The 19,878-nt window shown below is 43.2% G+C and overlaps 1 protein-coding gene across 2 annotated transcripts in view; it reads left to right on the top strand.

Annotated features, from left to right (window-relative positions):
- Positions 1-19,878, top strand: part of ARHGEF28 (Rho guanine nucleotide exchange factor 28) — a 259,431-nt gene that overhangs the window by 101,448 nt on the left and 138,105 nt on the right. For both annotated transcript variants that reach the window (XM_006081332.3, XM_006081331.3), the window contains exons 5-7: positions 7,450-7,633; positions 10,169-10,349; positions 13,551-13,623. In XM_006081332.3, the coding sequence (XP_006081394.1) occupies positions 7,450-7,633; positions 10,169-10,349; positions 13,551-13,623 (438 nt within the window). The remainder of the gene's footprint in view (positions 1-7,449; positions 7,634-10,168; positions 10,350-13,550; positions 13,624-19,878) is intronic.

Genomic DNA, 19,878 nt, shown 5'->3' with positions numbered 1-19,878 from the left:
GAGAGAGAGAGAGAGAGAGAGAGAGAGAGAGAGAGAGAAATATCGATGTGAGAGGTACACATCGACTGGTTACCTCCTACATGCACCTGACCAGGGTCCAGGGATCAAACTTGCAATTGAGGTATGTGCCCTTAACCAGGAATTGAACCCAAGACCCTTTGGTCCACAGGCCAATGCTCTAACCACTGAACAACTGGCCAGTGCACCTTCTCCTCCTTTTATAAAAGAAGTTTTTAGGGTAAGTCAATTGAGCTTTTGCAACTTTTCTGCAGGGCTGTCTTGGGCATAAAGTTAAACACATCTGATGTATTTAGAGAGCCAACTTTTCATTCTGCAGATGGATGGTTGGTTGGAAAGCTGTCCCCAAGGAAAATTAACTGTTGGAACTGGTAGGACCTACTGAGGTTGGCTTAGAGAATTAATTATTTTAATTATTGATCCCAAAGATCACATTAAGAGTATACTTCTTACTGTGCAAATAGTATCAATGGAGTTATTAACCAAAACAGATTTAAACTTGAATACAGAAATTAGAGAAATGGTTTGTTAGTTGTAGAACCCATGTTATAAAAGCAAGTCCAAGTAGAGCATCTGTGCAGAAACAAGACAGCGCAATAAATAGTGAACTCAAAGGAAATGTAGAAACTTTGTCACAGACCCGAGTTTAATGGACCTGAGCTGTGTAATGTGATGCTGTTACTAAGAAGAAGGGTAGTTAGCATGATGCTTTTTTCATTATTAATAGAGTCTTCATAAATTAGTTTTCTTTGAAGGAGAATGCTTGTTTTTCTACACTTTAGAACTATTAAGGAAAAAGGAAAGCAACGCAGAGGGCCAAAAGGACTTCGGAAGAAAGTTTATAAGAGTAGAGGTTATTCAGCAACTGTTAAAATGTGTCTTGATGGTTTTGTGTTCTCTTGCGGAGTTTAAAGAGCAGTCATAATATTTCTTCTTATCTGCAGGAAAGCCATTAAGTGAGAATCAACAGTTCATTACGAAAGACTCAGTGGGAACTGCCAAATTTCTGTGACATCTACATTTCGTTTCAGGCCACATACCCGAAACCATCACCTTCTGTCTAGGCAACAGGAGAAGGGAATGTATGGGCCAGCAATGTTTGACAGAGGAAAATATCTGTTTATCTTTCTTTGAATAGAGGAAAGAGATCTGTAACTAGTAAGAAGCAAGATTTGTTTAACCCTTGAAATGAGCTTGGCTGGTGCTTTTATCCTTGAAAACCGTTTGCTGGCTGTAGAAGTAGGAAGAAAATAGAGCAAGGCTCTGGAGCTTGGCTCTGTTGCTTGGCCCCGACTTTGTGTGTCCAGGTCTAATTAGTCAGGGGATGGCACATTGAATTATAAGACTTGGCCCACAGACTATGTGAAATGTCGTCTTTGTTTTTTTGCCCCTAAACTTTGTACTGGACAGCAAGTTTGAAATAGCATCAGCTGAAATACCAGTGGGTAGGAAACCCATAAAGGACAGATTTATTACAAAATACAGATATCCAGGTTTTAAAAAACGTTTTCTGAAGCGTTTTGAAATTAATGCATTATGGGTATTGACTGATTCTGGGGTTTTATGTTTTTCTTGGGAAGCTTGACATTTTTTCAAGCAGTTGTATATACACTCAGTATTTCTAGCATTCTATCACTTTGGATAGTATCGAAAGGGACAAATACCTTCGCAGTTGCTTTTCTGACATTTAAAACTGGTATTCTATTCCTTCAGTTGCTAAGGTAACCCACAGCAGAAGTGCTGGTGGTGGACAGAATGTACTTCAAAATAGGCCCACGGCAAATTGGTGAGATTGCTTTAGAGCACTCACGCACATGCACACAGATCTGCATCATTTGTGAGGTTTAACTCCTTAATTTAAACATGTTTTCTCTCTCTTCCATCCCCTTTTTTTAGCTTTTCATGTTTAAGGAATGGCTTTTTTTTTTTAGCAGTAAAGAATTTAATATAACTCTTAAGGAAAAGGATACTCTTTCCTCTGTCAATTGAAGTTGTAGCTCATCTCCACCGTTTAATAGTTCTCAGTCTGGGCCGTTGGACTCGCAGCTCCGGCTTTCAGTGCAAAGGCAGTGAGTAGACCCCGCCTGGCTGCAGCGGAGTGACCAGTTTTCTGGTTGCGTTTGATATCAGACTCACATTGCAGACTTTCAAAGCCCATTTTATTTCTGCTCGTCAGTAATAAAACTGGATTGCATTGTATTTTCATTTGTCTCTGAAACAAAACAGAGTTCCTGCTGGGTGGGTTGGAGGGTGCCTGTGGTGTGAGAGAGAGCAGAGAATGCCTGGTGCATTTAGGCTGGCAGCAAATATCTAATGAATGCATGAATGGGGATGCAATCATAGCCTTGAAGAAATATTAACAGATGAAAAAAAAATCACTGCGCCGTCTGGAAAGGGCGCATGACATGATTGCTGCTGATGGCACCGGACGAGCGCCTGTGCCTGAGGCCTGGGCTGAAGCACATTTGCCTAATGGCACAGCTGGTGTCCGACACTGATGCAATTACAGTGCCTCCTAAGCAGACAGCTAGTTCCCTTAAATTATGCTTTTAAATTATAACCCGAAGAAAACTGTTCTCAAATGTACCACATATCAATTTAGTGACTGTTCATTATATTTTTTTGGTATTAAAAGATCAGACAAATATGTAGGACTGATAAGTCCCCCAGTACTGGCTTTCCTCATTCTCAAGAACTCTGTCCCAAGTAGTATTTTCCTGGCAGACTCCTGACAATCCCAGTAGGAGGTCGGGAAGATTTCACTTTCCTTCTACAGATCATGCAGCTTTTAAAGCTTGAGGACTAAGTGGTCTGCTCAAAGCTACATCTCTGTGTGCGTTCAGATCCAGACATGTCACCCTTTTGGCCTGTTCCCCTTTGCACTCAATGGTGTTGTGTCTGGATTCGTAATATCTTGTATCGATGGCCGTATTTTAGAATTCAGCCTGAACATGTGAAGGCCAGACATTAGATTGCCATCTTTGAATTCTGATAAAGACGTTTTCATGTTTCCATTGAGTTAGTACTAGTTCCACGAGGTAAAATAAAGTAGAACCCGCCTAGGTGAGATGTGAACGCCATGAAGTGCACTCCAGTGTTGTGTATCGCAATGCACGTTTTCCGGAATAACTGTGTGTGTGCGATGGGTGTCTTCCCAGGTTACTTTCAGTCAGGGGTGGTTGTCAGCTGAGTGTCCCAAGTGCATCCGTTGCAGAAAAGAAGACTCAGGAAACTAAAACCTGCCATTATGCTTGTTTCACTTCCCTTCTACCTTTTGGCTTTATGCGCCATCCACGCCCGCCATGCCTGCGTTGTGCTCCCTGGAGGCACGTCCTGTTTCCATCTCTTTCCTCTGAGCGTATATATATTTGTAATTCCTATCCTGGAGTGACCAACCTCCGGTCTTGCGTGGAAGACTGATTTGTTTACGCACACACTGAAGCCCTGGTTAGACCGTCTAAATCAGTGGTTCTCAACCTTCTGGCCCTTTAAATACAGTTCCTCATGTTGTGACCCAACCATAAAATTATTTTCGTTGCTACTTCATAGCTGTAATGTTGCTACTGTTATGAATCGCCATGTAAATATCTGATATGCAGGATGGTCTTAGGCGACCCCTGTGAAAGGGTCGTTCGACTGCCAAAGGGGTCGCAACCCACAGGTTGAGAACCGCTGGTCTAAATAGAAGATGCCGTAGACATGACCTCTCCTTCCATTCTCATTGAGAGTCCTAAAAAATGTGAGATGCCGGGTTCTCTCTTCAACTTTCCGTGTACGTTTTGGTACTTTTTATTTTTCATTCTCGTTATGTTTTATTCATCATTTTGGCATTTTATCAACATCTTTACATTTTCAAGTCATGAAAGGTGAGTAGGTTGGATTAACCGGCAGAGCACTGTTCTTGGAGGTAGGGCACATTGTTTGTTTATTTCTATTCACCCTCTTTATGTCAAGCCTAGAACTGTCGTCATCAGACAGTGATTTCACAGATATTTATTTTACTCTGAACAAAAGTGGGCTGACTGTGTGCTTCTCAAAGACAAGGGCCGTGTTCATCTCTGTGGCCACAGGGCCTGGCATATAGTGTTACCAGAGTAAAAGAGGCCGTTCACTCGTACCCATTAAAGCCTAATTAAATTTGAACAGGAGTTATAGCAAAGAAAGTCGAGGTTGATTAGTTGAGGAAATGGTGCTAAGCCTGGAATCACAGGTGAGCTAGTGCTAACCACTGGCTTCCAGGGGATGAGTTATATAGGGGAAAACCATTAATCATGGTGGCTAACGGAGTTGGGGTCATGGGCTCTGCTGCTTGGTTGGGGCCAGGGTAGGGCATCAGATCCTGACATCAAACATGGCATTGTTCTGTCTGTTTTCCTGAGGGAGTGGTTCACAAGGTCATGGGCCTGGGGCTGATGTTATCTTTAATTTGACCAAACTCTGTTTCTGTGGTCAAAAGACCTGAGGCTTTGTTCTTGCCACAGTTTGATGCTGACCAGAATCTGATGTCCTGAGGACTTAGTGATTAAGGAAGGGAGTGGACGGAAAGAAAGGAGAAAGGGTCATGTTAAAAAACGGAGTTTCCTCACGGTTACCATCGTAGTAGTTTCATTCAGTGTGTATCTACTGAATGACTTAGATGCACAAATTGAGACTTCCGTGAAGTACATATGTGTGACTTTGGAAACCAGAGTTATTTATTTTAATGAATTAGATTTATGTGAATTAAAAAATTATTCTTTATAAACTTACAGTGTTGAATATATTTTAGTGGCTCCACTCAGGAGTTACAAAACATTACTAAACCCTACAATGTAGAACTACTTCTGAATTAATTTGTGTTTAAAAACATCATTTACTTCTAGATTATTGTGCCCATCACATTTTAGCTTTAATATGTTAAAATATTTTAGTAGTTTTTAATATTTTGCTCAATGTTTAAGGCTATATCCTGGCTTAGCAGTAAGTAATATGAATTTAAAATAACTTGACAAAGTCACAAACATTGTTTTTTGTTCTTATTTATTGGTGAAACTTTTTACCTAAAAGCTGATTGGGAAGACAGAGGTATAAATAGAAAACATATATTTTGTTAACCACTTATTTATTTAAGGTGAGAGATACCAACCCTGACTTTGCATAAGAATCTTGGGAATCTTCAGAAAAGATGGATGCTTGGACTCTGACCCAGAAATTCTGTTTTAATTGTTCTGGGGAGGACCTTTAACACAACTGTGTCTTTTATTGTGTATGTGTATGTATTCAGTCTGACCAACAGTGTGAGGGTTTTTTGCGGGGGTTGGGGTAGGTGGCAGGGGGAGCTGTTTCCTCCACCAAGAGAGCTTTCCAAGTCTGTTCTGTTAGTCCAGCTCCCTGTCCTCTCCTTGCTGGCTCCATCCTCACATCGAGTTCAATGGGAGACAACAGAAGGCACTCTCCTCCCTCCTCCTCCCCCCACCCCTCCCTCTTCTAGACTCTGCCCACTTCCTGGGAGATGGGAAGGCAGGGGGAGAGAGATCTTCTAATGTTGGAAGAAAAAAAAAAGAAAAAAGGAAGAAACTGAGCAAAATGTTTTAAGAGAGCGCTTTCTCATTCAGTATAAAAGTTCTGAGCACAGAATCAGGCAAACAGCTTGAAATAGGAAACATTATGACATATATAAATTATCCTGCTTGTTATAGAGTTTCAGATTCTTAACAGCAGCCAGGAAGACAAGCTTTGAAAAGGGATTATGCAATTTGGCAGAGGTGGAGGTGTTCAATTAAAATGAAACACCCCTTCCTCCCCCTCCCCCCCAATAAATAGGTCTCTTCCTGTTTGGCTGGTGCCAGGAGTTATTTGAACTAAAGGGTAACCACAACAGAATGACTAAGGATTGCTCTAATGGCAAACATTAAAAGGTGTGACGTATAACATCCTGGGCACAAGATCACCCAGACACAAAAAGGAACTGAGCAGGCTGTGTCGTTCAGTCAACATTCCCATCAGGGCATAGAGGCTCATCTGCCCCAGGCAGGGAAGGAGGCTCAAAGCCCAGGCCCCTCACTCGGACACTCCTCAGTTTCTCTGCCTGGAAAACCGGGTTGGCGCATCAAAGACATCAAGGTCCTAAGAGTGTTCATCCCTGCCCTGGGTTTTTCAGGAAAAGGCTATATGGAATGCGGCACACACCAGGAGGCCTTCCAGAGGGCCTGAGGCCATGTGCAGGGTTGGCCTGTTTGGTTATTACTAAGGACAGTGATTTATATTTACTGCTCAGTCCAAATTTAAGGTTATTATCATACCTATATAAGGTTTGACTATGCCTTTCAGTTAGCAAAAATTCAGGTTGGAAGATTGAAAAATAAATTACTAAGCCCTCGTGAATTTACATTCATTACTAGATAAAATATGAATTAGTACAACCATTTTAGAAAACACAGAGCCATAATCTAATAAATTACTGCATGTTTATTCCAACAGATCTTGAATGTTAGAATTTTCATGTTTAGTTTGTTAAGATTAGGCTTGTTTTAAGGTGTGTCTTGATGTCTATGGAGTTCACAGCCCTAGGATTTTAAAAAATGTAGGCAAATTAGTTCTTTTGCATATTTCCAACATAATGTTTATCATAGACGACTTGGGTTCCAGACACTGGGTCATTGCCATAGAAATACAGGTGCATGAACTCTATACAAACCATGCATTTTAAACATACACAAATAACTGAGATTTTGCCATTCAACTCCACAAATACCAAATGACTTCAGTTTGCCAGATAGGATGCTGGATGTTAGGAATAAAAAACTTCAAGGACCCCCTTAACCTGTAAGATGGTACAGCTAGGAAACAATCATGATATATAGAGCGGCAATCACCACAATGAAACCAAGACACTCAGCTGCACCAGGAGCTGGGGTGGCTTTGGCAACATTGAAATAATCCCTCAGATCTAATAGATGGGTGAAGTTGGGGCGGGGGGAACCATGGTCTTCAGTTTCCTGGACAGGTGAAGCCCCCTTCTGCCCAGTTTCTCACCAGAGGACAAAGGGTGGAAACGCAGGCTGCTTTCCAGCGCTGGCCTCTGGGAGCCTGCCCTGCTGCAGTGGCACCATCTCCTCAGGGGTGTCTGTTTCCAAAGTGTGGTCTGTTCCTAGCCCTTGTTTTCCCTGGGAGACTTGGCTGCATGTGAATGAAAGGGGATGCGGACGTGCCCCCTAGTGGTGGAAAGAACCCTGTATCAGCAAGGAGGGGACCTGACTCCAGCAGCTACCGGCTACCCGACCTTGGGCAGATCACTGAGCTCTCCACGTCTGTAAATGAGGTGTTGGATTCGATGCTTATGGTGGTTCCTCCAGCTCTGCCGTTCTTACTATGTCTAATGCGTGGTCTCTGATAACATGTGTGAGACCGAGTTTGGAAACAGGGACTAACATGGGTTTGTCTTCTTTTCAGTTACTCTTCCCAGAGAGTCCCTGCTCCACCTGGCTGTGCGCTGGGGCCTGCCGAAGCTGTCCCAGTTCCTCGTGTGTCTCCCGGGGGGCGTTCAGGCCTTGGCTTTACCCAACGAAGAGGGTGCCACGCCAGTAGACTTAGTTTTAAATGGTGGGCACTCCACGCTGGCTGACAGCATCACAAAGTGAGTCTGGCTACTTGGTAGTTTCTCTCGTAATCTGTTTCTATAAGGTCTGCAAACATTATGGAAAAAATTGAAATAACCAAACCACAAGCTAATATTGGTTTATGTTTTACCTTTAGTTCTCATGTATAAAGTACATACACAGATATACAGGTATATTTGGCATTAACACTTTATCGGGAGGAAGAGGCAGGGAAAAAAGTCTCAAAATCTCTATAGGTAGCTATACTTAATAATAATTAATAACCCCTACTTATTTTTGGGGTTTCAGCTTACATGTCACTTCTTCAGAGAGGCCTTTTGTGTTATGGTCTTTTATGATTATTCACAATAGTAATTGTGACTAAAATTATTCACAATAGTCACTGTAATTTAGAATTTTATATATATAGTGATCACCTATTTCATATGTCTCCCTCCTAAATCTGAGGGCTGAAACCATTTCTGTTTTACCCACCCCTGTGTTCAGCACATAACACTCACTGAAAGAATATAAGTTTTTGTTGAATCAATGACTGACAGACAAGCCCTAAAACACTATAAAGTCAATGGGTGGTTATCAGGATCTAGTGAAATAATTTATCAACTGTAATGTTGTCTATGTTGATGATGATATCCACACTTTCAATGAATTATGAGTATATTGTTACATGGTTCAGATTGGTCATTATTCTTAAGCTATGAAAAGAGGATTCATATATGGTAATTTTCTTCACTTAACATGTGGTAAAAAAAATCCTTCAGGCAGATGGGAAAGTACATTAAGTGTTGTCAGCATTATTATAGTATTAATGGACTTGTTTTTATTGTTTGGCTCATAGAACTCAATGTAATTAATTTATGGTTTTATGATCCATTCATGGATCTTTATAAAAAATATATTTTTATTGATCTCAGGGAGAGAGAGAGAGAGAGAGAGAGAGAGAGAGAGAGGAAAGAAACATCAATGATGAGAGAGAAGCATTGTTTGGCTGCCTCCTGCACCCCCTCACTGGGGATCAAGCCCGAAACCTGGGCACATGCCCTGACTGGGAATCAAACCTTGACCTCCTGGTTCATAGGTCCATATTCAACCACTGAGCCACACTGGGTGGGCCATATATGGATCTTGGAGTAGAAGTCAGAGCTTTTTTTGTGTGTGTGTTTTCCCCCCCTCATTTGGTCAAATGATCACCAACCAAGGAAAGAACCCATCCACAGAGAATTGCCCTTTTCTTTGCTCTGCCATGACCCAGCAGGACTGCTTCTTTTGACTTAGTGACTGTTCCATTGAGATCCTGGAGGCTGACTTCTTCATCTTGTAGCTTTTATCTTTCTTCTGGGTCCAAGACCAGAAGATATTATGTGTTTTAAAAGTTTACACCTCTAATAAATCCATTCATGGGTGGGATTAGAAGTAGACTGACTGTCAGCTAAATTTAGAGTTTCCATTTTTTAAATTAATAGCAGTGATCTGATTGCTCGGGCTCAGAGCCCATTGTCCATTTGTCTCAGCGGCTTGTCATTGGAATAGGAAGTTGTTTCCTGGACGATTCTGGAATCCCTGCCAGGTATTAGTGCCAAGAGGTTAGGAAGATGCCCCAAACCTTAGAGCATAAGTGCTCTTTCTGGATCTCTTTTTGTCACTCCCAATGATGGAGATAACACTTATTGGATTGGAAGTACACTGTGTTTCTGAAAGACACACGTTTGTGAACAGAATGAGGCCATGGAGAGGAAAGAGGCAGAGCACTAGTTCTGTGACACAGGGGACCTGGGAGCGAGCTGCTGGGGTGTGACATGCTGGGGGCTGTCACCTGGGAGCCACTCACATTTTCCTCCTGAGGTTTCTTTATTCTTTTTATCGCATGAGCTGTTAAGCCATCCCGGATACTATGATACTACCCATGAAGCCTACATATAGCCAATAAATGTGGAACTGTTCTCAGCCAAAACAGAACAGAAAATAAGTGGATATTCAGGAACTTAGTTTGGGACTATTGTGCCTTTGTTTATGGGAGTGTATTCAAGAATGAAACAGGATCAAATTTATGCATGTTTTCATTTGCATGAGAAAATGACTTACAGCAGCAGGCCAGTGTGTTTTGAATATCTCACTGTTTGTAACATCCAAACCTTACCATGTTCCCTGGAGAGCCTATCTGTTTTCCACTGTAATCATCTAATAAACTGGTGGCTGCCTGCTAATTTGTTCTACTTGTGGCCCCATTAAAGGGAGAGGCATCTTTTCAGATTGAAAGGAGAATGAAATATTGAGGTAAAGTCAATACTGTTTCATTATTTATATAAATCTTTAAGGTATATGAGATATATAAATGGCTTTTCAATTGATAGCTCCTCTCGGTGGAAAAAGAAAGATGGCTTTATTAGAACCTGTTTCCATGACTTTACGTACTCACTAGTACTGTCAGCAGGTGGCTTTCGAGGACCTTTTTGCCAGTTGGATTTGTGATATCAGGGGCAGTGGGATTTGGCGGCGGGGAGAGGGGGGAGTGCTTCCAAAGCTGTGCGTGGGTTTTGATTTGTGACGTTCAGTTTCCAGGGCAGACGTTCCCCAGGCTTCTCCCGAGTGCAGCTCAGCGAAGATGCCTTCCTGCAGTATATTCATGCGTCAGGAACGCTGACCCTGACGCTTCACCACACGGCCGAGCATTTGTTGGAGGCAGACATTAAACTCTTCAGGAAATACTTTTGGGATAGAGCCTTTCTCATCAAGGTTTGTGCCCTGTTCTTCTAGTGTACAATAACCAGCACTCATTGTTTGGGGAACAACATTTTCCTAATAGAAGCTTGGGGGGTAGGGAATTGGAAACTGTTACACAGTAGAATGAAGATTATTATGTAATATTTGGGTAGTAGAAAATAGGAATTTATATAGTGTTCTTGTTTCTTTTGCTTTTTATGAGCTTGCTTTGTCATTGGTGGACTTTAAAAATTCTAACATTGGATATTTTCTATTAATGTATTGGTTATGCTATAATTCTTATCTAAAGCAGTTGCATTTAGGGTAATTTTATTGTGTAATATCAACTGTGGGTTTCTTATGGCTTAGGTGTAGTTAAGCATTTGCCCCAGGGTACATATTCTTCCTGAGAGGGGTCTCATCACTTGAAACCAGTTCTTTTTCAGAGAAGTTTCCCTCCCCCTGCCCACAGGCCCCACATACAGCATTGGGTGCCATCATAGCATGCCCTTCTCAGGGTTTAAGATGTTTCATCTTCACAATTTTTATTTTTTGGGTGGAATCTGGAAGAATATAAAGAATATTTCCATCTCTTAATTATTATTAAGCAAAATGTTCTTTTGAGTAAAAGGGCTGAGTCAGTCTAGTTGAGAGTGCTCAGGGGCGTCAGGGTTCACCCACAGATCCCGTGACCCTGTGCTCTCAGGCATGTCCATTCATAAGGCTCGGGCTTTATGGCGTATAGACTTCACAGAGCACACAGTCCAGGAGACTCATCTTGTTACTTATCACAGTTCTTGCCAAATGAAAGATTTAGCTCAATACATTATCTCTAAAATGCAGATTATAGTTGGCTTTTTCCATATAGGGTTTTATTTAAACAACTAGAATGAAACATGCTCTTCAGAGTATGAACTACTTCCTTTTGTTGGATTTTAGGACATTTAGTGTGTAATTTTCTGGCATACGGTGTTTCCTGTTTTGCTTACGGGTACTTGTCATTTAAAGATACTAAGCCTTCAGCCATCCCTGGGCTTCTCCCCCGGCACCTGGTGTGGCTGTCCCGGCCGGACACAGGCTTGGCCTGGGAAGCAGCACTGCTCGAGATGCACTCTGCTCCGTGCAGGCCCTTCAGGGCGGAGCTCAGCAACATGTGTGTCCTCAGATGGCAGCACGGCACCTGGTGACACACTCCTGAGAAGGATGGAGCAAGCTCTGTGTACAGCAAACATTATTGAACTTTCTTTCCATTATAAAATCCTCCAACTTCTTAGTTTGGATTTGTGATTTCGCATAACACATTTGAGATAGCACTGATCAACCTTGGGGAAGATTTAAGAGGAGTAAATGTAGATGCTTTAATATTATTTCATAGTGGACTTTGCAATAACAAAGACCAAATGGAAATTGCTTTCCAGTTACTTGGAGATTTTCACTTCATGAAAAACACTGAGAAAGTTTGTTTATGACATAACGTTGATAAAAGAATCAGTTACAATGGCATGGCCTTTTGTTCCAGGTCTTAGCACCCCTCTTTTTCTTCCTACCCCGAGGGGTGTGGCTGGGTAGTGAGTGGGGAGACCGGGAGGGAGCAAGGCTGAGATTCTTTAGAACATCCAAAGGCATTAATTCTTACCTGCCCACCAAATGTTTTTATGGGATTATTGAATCTAAATTTTTTGGTGGCACGTACTTCTTACTTGGTTAGATGTTATTTTAAACGTGAGCAGGTGGTAATTGTTATATAGGTTATCCACGCCAAAGCTTTACAATTTTGGGTAACAAATATGAGATTATGCATTATTATAAGTATTCATGCTTTTCTTAAGTCTTAGATTTCTAAAAGTCTATTTTTAATATGTTTTTTATTGCTTTTAGAGAGAGAGGAAAGGAGAGGAATAGAGAGATAGAGACATGGATGAGAGAGACACATTGATCAGCTGCCTCCTGTATGCCCCCCACCAGGGATCTAGCCTGAACCCAGGCATGTGCCCTGACTGGGAATCAAACTGGGGACTTCTTGGTTCATGTGCTGATGCTCAACCATTGAGCCACACCAGCCAGGCTAAAAGTCTATTTTTCTATCTGACTTGATCTGAGGCGCTAATTCATCCTTGGTGAACCACAGTATTGCTAAGGAGGCAACTTCAGTCTCAGGGTTTGGGTATTGCACAGTGATCTGCAGCTTCCAGAACAACGGCAAAACCTTGCTGCAGAACCTACGTGTGCTGTGCCACGCCCAAGAGCCCTTCGGCCGACCCCACTCAGAGCCACACTTGTGCAGACTTGTAAAGGATTCGTGTCCTCACATCCTCTTACAGCGGCACTGGCGGACTGGAAATTTGTAATGGCTATTAAACGTTAGACAATGACAGGTTGGTGCTACATATCCAAACTGTGAAGGGAGATATTAGAAGATTAAATACTAGGCAAAAACCTTAGCTCTGTCTTTTAATCCAGTTTTAGCTCTCTCCCTGCAGTAGCATTTTGTCCATCAGAATGCTGAGAAATGATACACGTCATGTCATGCCAAGGGGTTGCAGACATCTGTGTCTGTGGTAGGGTTGTCTAGGTTTGCCCATGTGTTCAATTTGGAGCGTGTGCTGATGCAGTCTTGGGTGGTTTTACCATGTGACTCATTAACACATAATTCTGTTTTTCTTCACATCTTCACTGGCTGTGGGAAATCCATTTCAGTAAAAAATACAGAGGGTTCCAAAGAGGACAGCTTCTCTTTAAGGTTCACAAGCTTAGTCTTGGCCAGGGACAGCCTGCACCTGTGTGTGTCAGCGTGCAGCCCAAGGCCCATGCTCAGCCTTATTGTCATGAGGGCTGTGGTCCTTCCCCATCATCTGGGCCCCGGAGACCCCTGTGTCTTAGGGTGTAGATGGGGGTTGGGCTAGGTGGGCAGATGCATAAAACAGTGGCCATTCTTTCTGGTTTCAAGACTTTGTTCTCTGTCCCCCTTTTTGGTTCACGTATCATGTTCTGAGAACCTTGTCGTGACCTGGGAAGCAGGAGAGGATTCGTTTCAGGGACGGTTTTGGCCCATGCCTCCAGGTTCCCCCTACATCTCTCACCGCTTCCTGAGGTGCTGCCTATCTTTCCCCACCTCCCCAGACCATGCCTCTGGGCTGTCCCTGCTCTGAGGTCCTTGAATGTGATTTTTATCTCTTTGTTGCAGATTTGAGGCCTCAATTGGCATTCAGTGATTTTTTTCTCTTGCTTCCTTAGACTCTTGAAGAGCAAGAAACCAGGCCAGAGGAAAGATCAGATATGCCCTCCAGTGCTGCAGAAACCGAAGAAGGTATGCATGCTCCTTCTCCCCCCGGGAGCTCAGAAAGTGCACAAGACTAGCCGGCTCCCTGGGCTTGAAGTGCACAGTGAAGAAGAGCCAGGACGAGGGGGATCAGAGGCAAGGTCAGGGTTGTGGGCGACCACGTGGCCCCTGGGTCCTTTGACAGCGTCACATGAAATATACTGTTTTCCCACTTTTGTTTAACAATTAGCATCCACTGAGTGCTGTTTGCCAGGTCCTGGGCCAGGTCCTCCCACACTCCTGATCTTCAGGGCACTCTCCTGACACACCGATTACCATCCTCATTTTCAAGTTCGGTTTGTTCATCCCATTCAGTCCTTCATCACTCGCTTGTTCCTTAGCTTGTTTCACATTGTGGAGCCTCTACTCTGTGCTGGGTAATGGGTCTTGAAGAAGATGGAGGACGTGAAGGTATCTCTGTTGTCATGAGGGCTGTGGGCCGCACCCCTGGCATGTAGAGGCAAGGGGCAGGGCTGCGGGATGTTCTGCAGGGTACAGACAGCCTGCCCCGCCCGGGTTGTCCTGCCCCGTACGTGGTTCACTGTCCTGAGGGAGCTTCAGAGACTGAAGCTACAAATCTACTCGAGGTGGGAGTCCTGGCAGGAGGTATACTTTTTGCAACACATTGTCACTCCTCTTTTCCATGTCACAACACATGGAATCATGTTGATGCTGCACTTGTGCATAGCACCCAGCTCATTTGCCAGGATGTGGTACTTTCTTATTTTCTCCAACTAAGAAGTTTACCTGGGCAAGCAATCTCTACCTCAGTTCAGGTTCTTTCCTCTTTACATACACACATAGGTCTGATCTGTTAGGGAGTCCTGGTAATAAACACAAGTTGTGATTCTAGGGAGCATTCTCACCTCTATCGTTGAACATTCCCATACTTGTTATATGGAATGGATTCGGACTTTTTTATTGTTGTTTTTGTTTTATTTTCTAAAACAGTAGTTCCAAGAATCTGACTACATCACTATGTCTTCTAGGATAGTTAGGGCAAAGGTTTTGTAGATTGAAATACATATTATCTTTTATCAGTTTCCTTTTGCTTTATATGTTAGAGTATTGTTTTTATTTTTTTGAAATTATTTGTGAGGATAGGGTTATTATTTGGGTACATTATCTTGTAAATCCAGGATAGTGGAGGGGGCATTACAAACTATCTGTTCATGTAAAGGGGCAACACATTGTCACTCCTCTTTTCCACGTTGTAACACATGGAATCCTATTGATGCCTCAGTCTGAGAGGGCTGAGAGCCAGCATACTAGATGCTGGGGTTAGGGAGAGAAAATAGGACGAGATCCTTGTCCCTAAGCCACCAGTTGTTGACTGCTGGTTTATACCTTTGATTCTTGTAATAAGCAACACAGATTCGTTGCATTCCAGGTATTTGTCAGGTAGTATAATCTTAAACTCTTTGATCCTGTGTTCGGTAAAACTTTATCTTGGAGAAGGAAAGTGTGTGGCATGTTGTCAGACGCCTGTGTGGCCCACCCACATTGCACATACGCCTGGGTTAAGCTCACCAGCTGAGCTCCCTACCCAGCGGCACCCGTGTGGGCCCCGCGGAAGTGCCCTCACTGTTCTCTCCTGTGGGTGATGTGCTGGCCTCGTTGAGGGAGCTGCCGCTTGCCCGGCCTGCCCTAGGCGGCGGTGGGTAACTTCACACTTTCTTTGGAAGACCTGTAGGGGAAGCCTCTTCTGGTCTCATGTCAGGAATGCTGGCTTCTTCTGAGCATTTGGCTGGCTTTACTGCTCTAACTGGAACAGATCAGGTTTCTTGCTTCTAGTTGGCTGATAAAAAGTTGGAGCTAAGTTTCTGGCCAGCCAGTTGCAAATGTGTAGGGTACTGCTAGATGCGTTTTTGCATTACCGTTATTTCTTAAGTCCTCACCCTTGTTTTTCCTTTTTTTTTTTTAAGTCAACTTCCAATTTTGAATTAATGTCTTTTGTCTTTTTATTCCCCTGTATTACACCATTGAACGAATTGAGAACAAAAATAAGGTCTAAATATGTACTTAAATTCTAAGTTCTTGCCCTTACAGGGTGAACAATTTGAGATTGGGGCAGGAAAACAAGCTGTCCCAGCATATTATGATAAGTGCTACGGGAGTAATGTGGCTCTAGCACGATGAGAACTCTGTGGAGTGTGATGGAAGGCTTCCTGGAGGAGGTGACCCTGGAGCTGTGATCTAATAGAGCAGAGGTCCTCAAACTTTTTAAACAGGGGGCCAGTTCACTGTCCCTCAGACATTCCACACATGCGCACTGCGGGCCTGGGACAGGCAGTGGCGGCAAAAACACCCGGCGGGCCGGATAAATGTTTTCGGCGGGCCGCATGTGGCCCACGGGCCGTAGTTTGAGGACACCTGTAATAGAGGGAATGGAATCTAGATAGGGGAAATATATGCAATACAGAGTCCTGAACCAGTTTATGCATGATGCATTAGGGAGTGGGGGGGGGAGATGCAGGTCGTTTTGCAGTCCTGGGGTATGGTGTGTGTGTGTGTATGTGTGTGTGAGAGAGAGAGAGAAAGAGAGAGAGAGAGAGAGAGAGAGAGAGAGAGAGAGAGAGAGAGAGAGAGATGCCAGGAACACAGGCTTGGGATAGAGGCAGGTCAGCAGGACTTGTATAGGCAAGGAACTGGAAATCTACCCTGACAGGGAAACTGTTTGAAGGAACTGAGGTTAGATTATTATTTTAGAAAGGTCACTGTGAGAGTGTAGAGAATGGATCGGAGAGGCCAGGGAGCTGCTGAAAGTAATGCAGAAGAAGGTCAGCATCACAGCAGTGTAATGAGTGTGAAGAGGTGGGGACAGGTGGGTTCTGTCCTGAAGGTGTAGTATGTCACATGGGTGTCATGGTGAGGGAAAAAGGCAATTCCTGGTGTGTCCCTGGGTGGATGGGCCTTACAGGAAGCAGGATCATGACAAAAATGTACTCAGTTTTAGGTTGAGTTCGATGGGCCTAGGGCAGTGGTCAGCAAACCGCGGCTCATGAGCCACATGTGGCTCTTTGGCCCCTTGAGTATGGCTCTTCCACAAAATACCACATGCGGGCATGCACGTACAATGCGATTGAAACTTCGTGACCCATGCGCAGAAGTCGGTTTTCGGCCTGGGCGAGTCTATTTTGAAGAAGTGGCTTTAGAAGAAGTGGGGGGTGGACATATAGAGAGGATGAACGAAAGGAGATAGATGAAACAAGTATACAAGACGAGTGTGGATGGGAGAGTTGGAAGGGGTCGACCTCAGCGAACATACTTCAATCAGATTGAGGACGTTTTTAGCAAAGGCCAGCTTAGGAGTACCCTAATTAAGTTAATAACAATGTACCTACCTATATAGTTTAAGTTTAAAAAATTTGGCTCTCAAGAGAAATTTCAGTCGTTGTACTGTTGATATTTGGCTCTGTTGACTAATGAGTTTGCCGACCACTGGCCTAGGGGACGGACAAGTTAATACATACCTGGCTGTTAGTTGGACTGTAGTCACTCAACCGATAAGAAAAATAATTTGGACAGAAACTCAAGTCCTCTAACTTCAAACAATGTGTGTATTTTATAGATCCTCTAGACCAGTGGTTCTCAACCTGTGGGTCGCGACCCCTTTGGGGGTCGAATGACCCTTTCACAGGGGTCGCCTAAGACCATCAGAAAACACATATATAATTACATATTGTTTTTGTGATTAATCACTATGCTTTAATTATGTTCAATTTGTAACAATTAAATTGGGGGTCACCACAACATGAGGAACTGTATTAAAGGGTCGCAGCATTAGGAAGGTTGAGAACCACTGCTCTAGACAATGCTTTAATCTGTATATGCTTGTTGGACATTAGAAACTGTATGCACATCCCAGCAGAGGGCAGTATTCAACTCAAGTGAAAATATTCAATTAGTTTTTTGTCCATTCATAACCCTGGAAGTGACTCAATTGGAAGAACAAAACATTCTGAGCATAAGAGCTTGCTTTTTACCACCTTTAAACTCCAAAAGCAAACTTTCCCTTTGACATCTACTAAAATATTCTTAATAGCTCATGTTTTTCTGTTCCTCCTGCAGCAGTGGATAGAGGGATGCTCTAAGCTTGTAGCTGCCATTAATTAAAAGACTATAATAACTCTAGCCTAGAAATTTACTGTGCTGTTCCTGTTAGTGTGATACATGGTTTTATTATTGTCTCTGAACCAATTATGTTCCATAATTTCATGATTGTAACTGTACTTCCAGAATGATGGGAAGTTATTCCAAATGAATTAAATGGCCCAAAGGTCATCTCATTTTTAATATGCTGGGATGAATAAGCTAATTATTAATTAATATTAGTACTAAATTTATTAGTATTTATTAACCTCCCAACTGACTCTGTTTTGTCCCTTGCATTTTTTTTGGTTCTTATTTTGTACCTTACTATCCTACCCTAGGATTTCCAAAGAGCATTATTCAGAACACCAATCTTGGAAGATGTTCTGAAAAATAAGGATTCTTTGACCAGATAAGTAAAAAATTCTCTATATGAATCCTGTGTTGGAGATTGAGAATACATTTAATGTTTTGTAGGTTCTAGTAAGTCTTGCAGTCAAGAAGCCGGTATAATCCTGTTTAACCTAACAGTTCTCTAAATTGGTCATGAAAGAATCTCTCTTCACAGTTCTCAGCATCTCGTGGAAGTGGTCTGGGGAGGGTAGTTTAGGAATGTTGCTTCCTCATCTTTACTGATCCTGTCCTTTCTAGACCTTATTTCCTCCTTTTCCACTGTCTCTTGGGTTCTCTCCATCCATTTGTATAGAGATGCTCACACTGGGACTGGGGCACGGGACTGACGACTCACGGTCACGCTGAGTCTCCAGATCACCCACGCCTCGCCACACAGTTTGTGCTGTTTGGGAAGCTATTGTGCCTAGAGTCTATGGGGCCATAAGACAAAGAGAACCACTGCAATAGCATTGACCATTCTGCAAATCCATTTTCTTTTTTGTTCTTTTGTAGTTTTTAAAACTCCTTGTGTGATTTGCTGTCTTAGCCTTGGTGTCACTAGTTTCTTACTTTGTTGGATTCTCTCCATTAATTATCTTCCACATTCTCATTAACAACAACAACAACAACCACCACCACCACCAGGGGTTTAGGGTTGGAACATGAGTTCCAGGCACAAAGGAGAGAAGGTGAGGTCCTTTCCTTCAGGGCTGAGGCAGCAGCTGCAGGCAGGTTCGGGGGGATTTCCTCCTCGTGACCCCCTGTGGAAGGTGGAGAGGCCATGGATCCAAACGTAAGGCTCAGCCTAGCAGACAGGTGGGAGTCCTGTGGGCTCGTTTACTTGTCCAGTCAATAGACATTTACTGAGTGCCCACTTTGTGCGAGGCACGTTCTAAGCACTGGTGATGTAACAGTAACCAAAAGCCAAAGAGGAAAAACCCTGATCTCAAGGAGTTGACTGCCATTTAATTTCACTCAAGCATCTGTTGCGTGTCAGGCACTGTTCTACGTGCTGGGGCTTCAGCTGTGAGCTGAACATGGAACACATATTCCAGTGGCTGTAGAGAGGGATATTTCTGGGGGCAGGAACCAGTTTCCCCCGTTTTATACATGAGGAGGTGTGGCACAGAGAGGTCACATAACTTGTCCGAGGTCACACAGCTTGCCCAGGCAGTCAGAACTCACTGCACTGTAGAATACCCACCACCCTTCTAGAACAGAACATTGACCTATTTAGCCTTTGTTTTTTTTTTTAATTTCTTTATTGATTAAGTATTACATATGTGTCCTTATCCCCCCATTACCCCCCAACCCCCCACTCATGCCCTCACCCCCCTGGTGTCTGTGTCCATTGGTTAGGCTTATATGCATGCATACAAGTCCTTTGGTTGATCTCTCCCCCTTACCCCCACCCTCCCCTACCTTCCCTCTGAGGTTTGACGGTCTGATCGATGCTTCTCTGTCTCTGGATCTGTTTTTGTTCATCAGTTTATGTTGTTCATTATATTCCATAAATGAGTGATATCATGTGATATTTATCTTTCTCTGACTAGCTTATTCCTATTTAGCCTTTGGACTGCTGTTCTAGGGTTCTTGCCAGCATTTGTGTGATGGAAAGTGCAGAATTAAAACCATTGACTTGAATGAGCTGTCTTCCACAGGACTGGCCTGTGTCACAAAGCTCTTAGGATGGGAGATTTGGGATTCACAGGCACAGACACGTCTTGATGACACACACCAGCAGCAGGCAGACTGCTA

Source organism: Myotis lucifugus, unplaced genomic scaffold (assembly GCF_000147115.1).
Source record: "Myotis lucifugus unplaced genomic scaffold, Myoluc2.0 scaffold_0, whole genome shotgun sequence".
Lineage (NCBI taxonomy): Eukaryota > Metazoa > Chordata > Mammalia > Chiroptera > Vespertilionidae > Myotis > Myotis lucifugus.
This window is presented reverse-complemented; position numbering and strand designations above follow the sequence as displayed.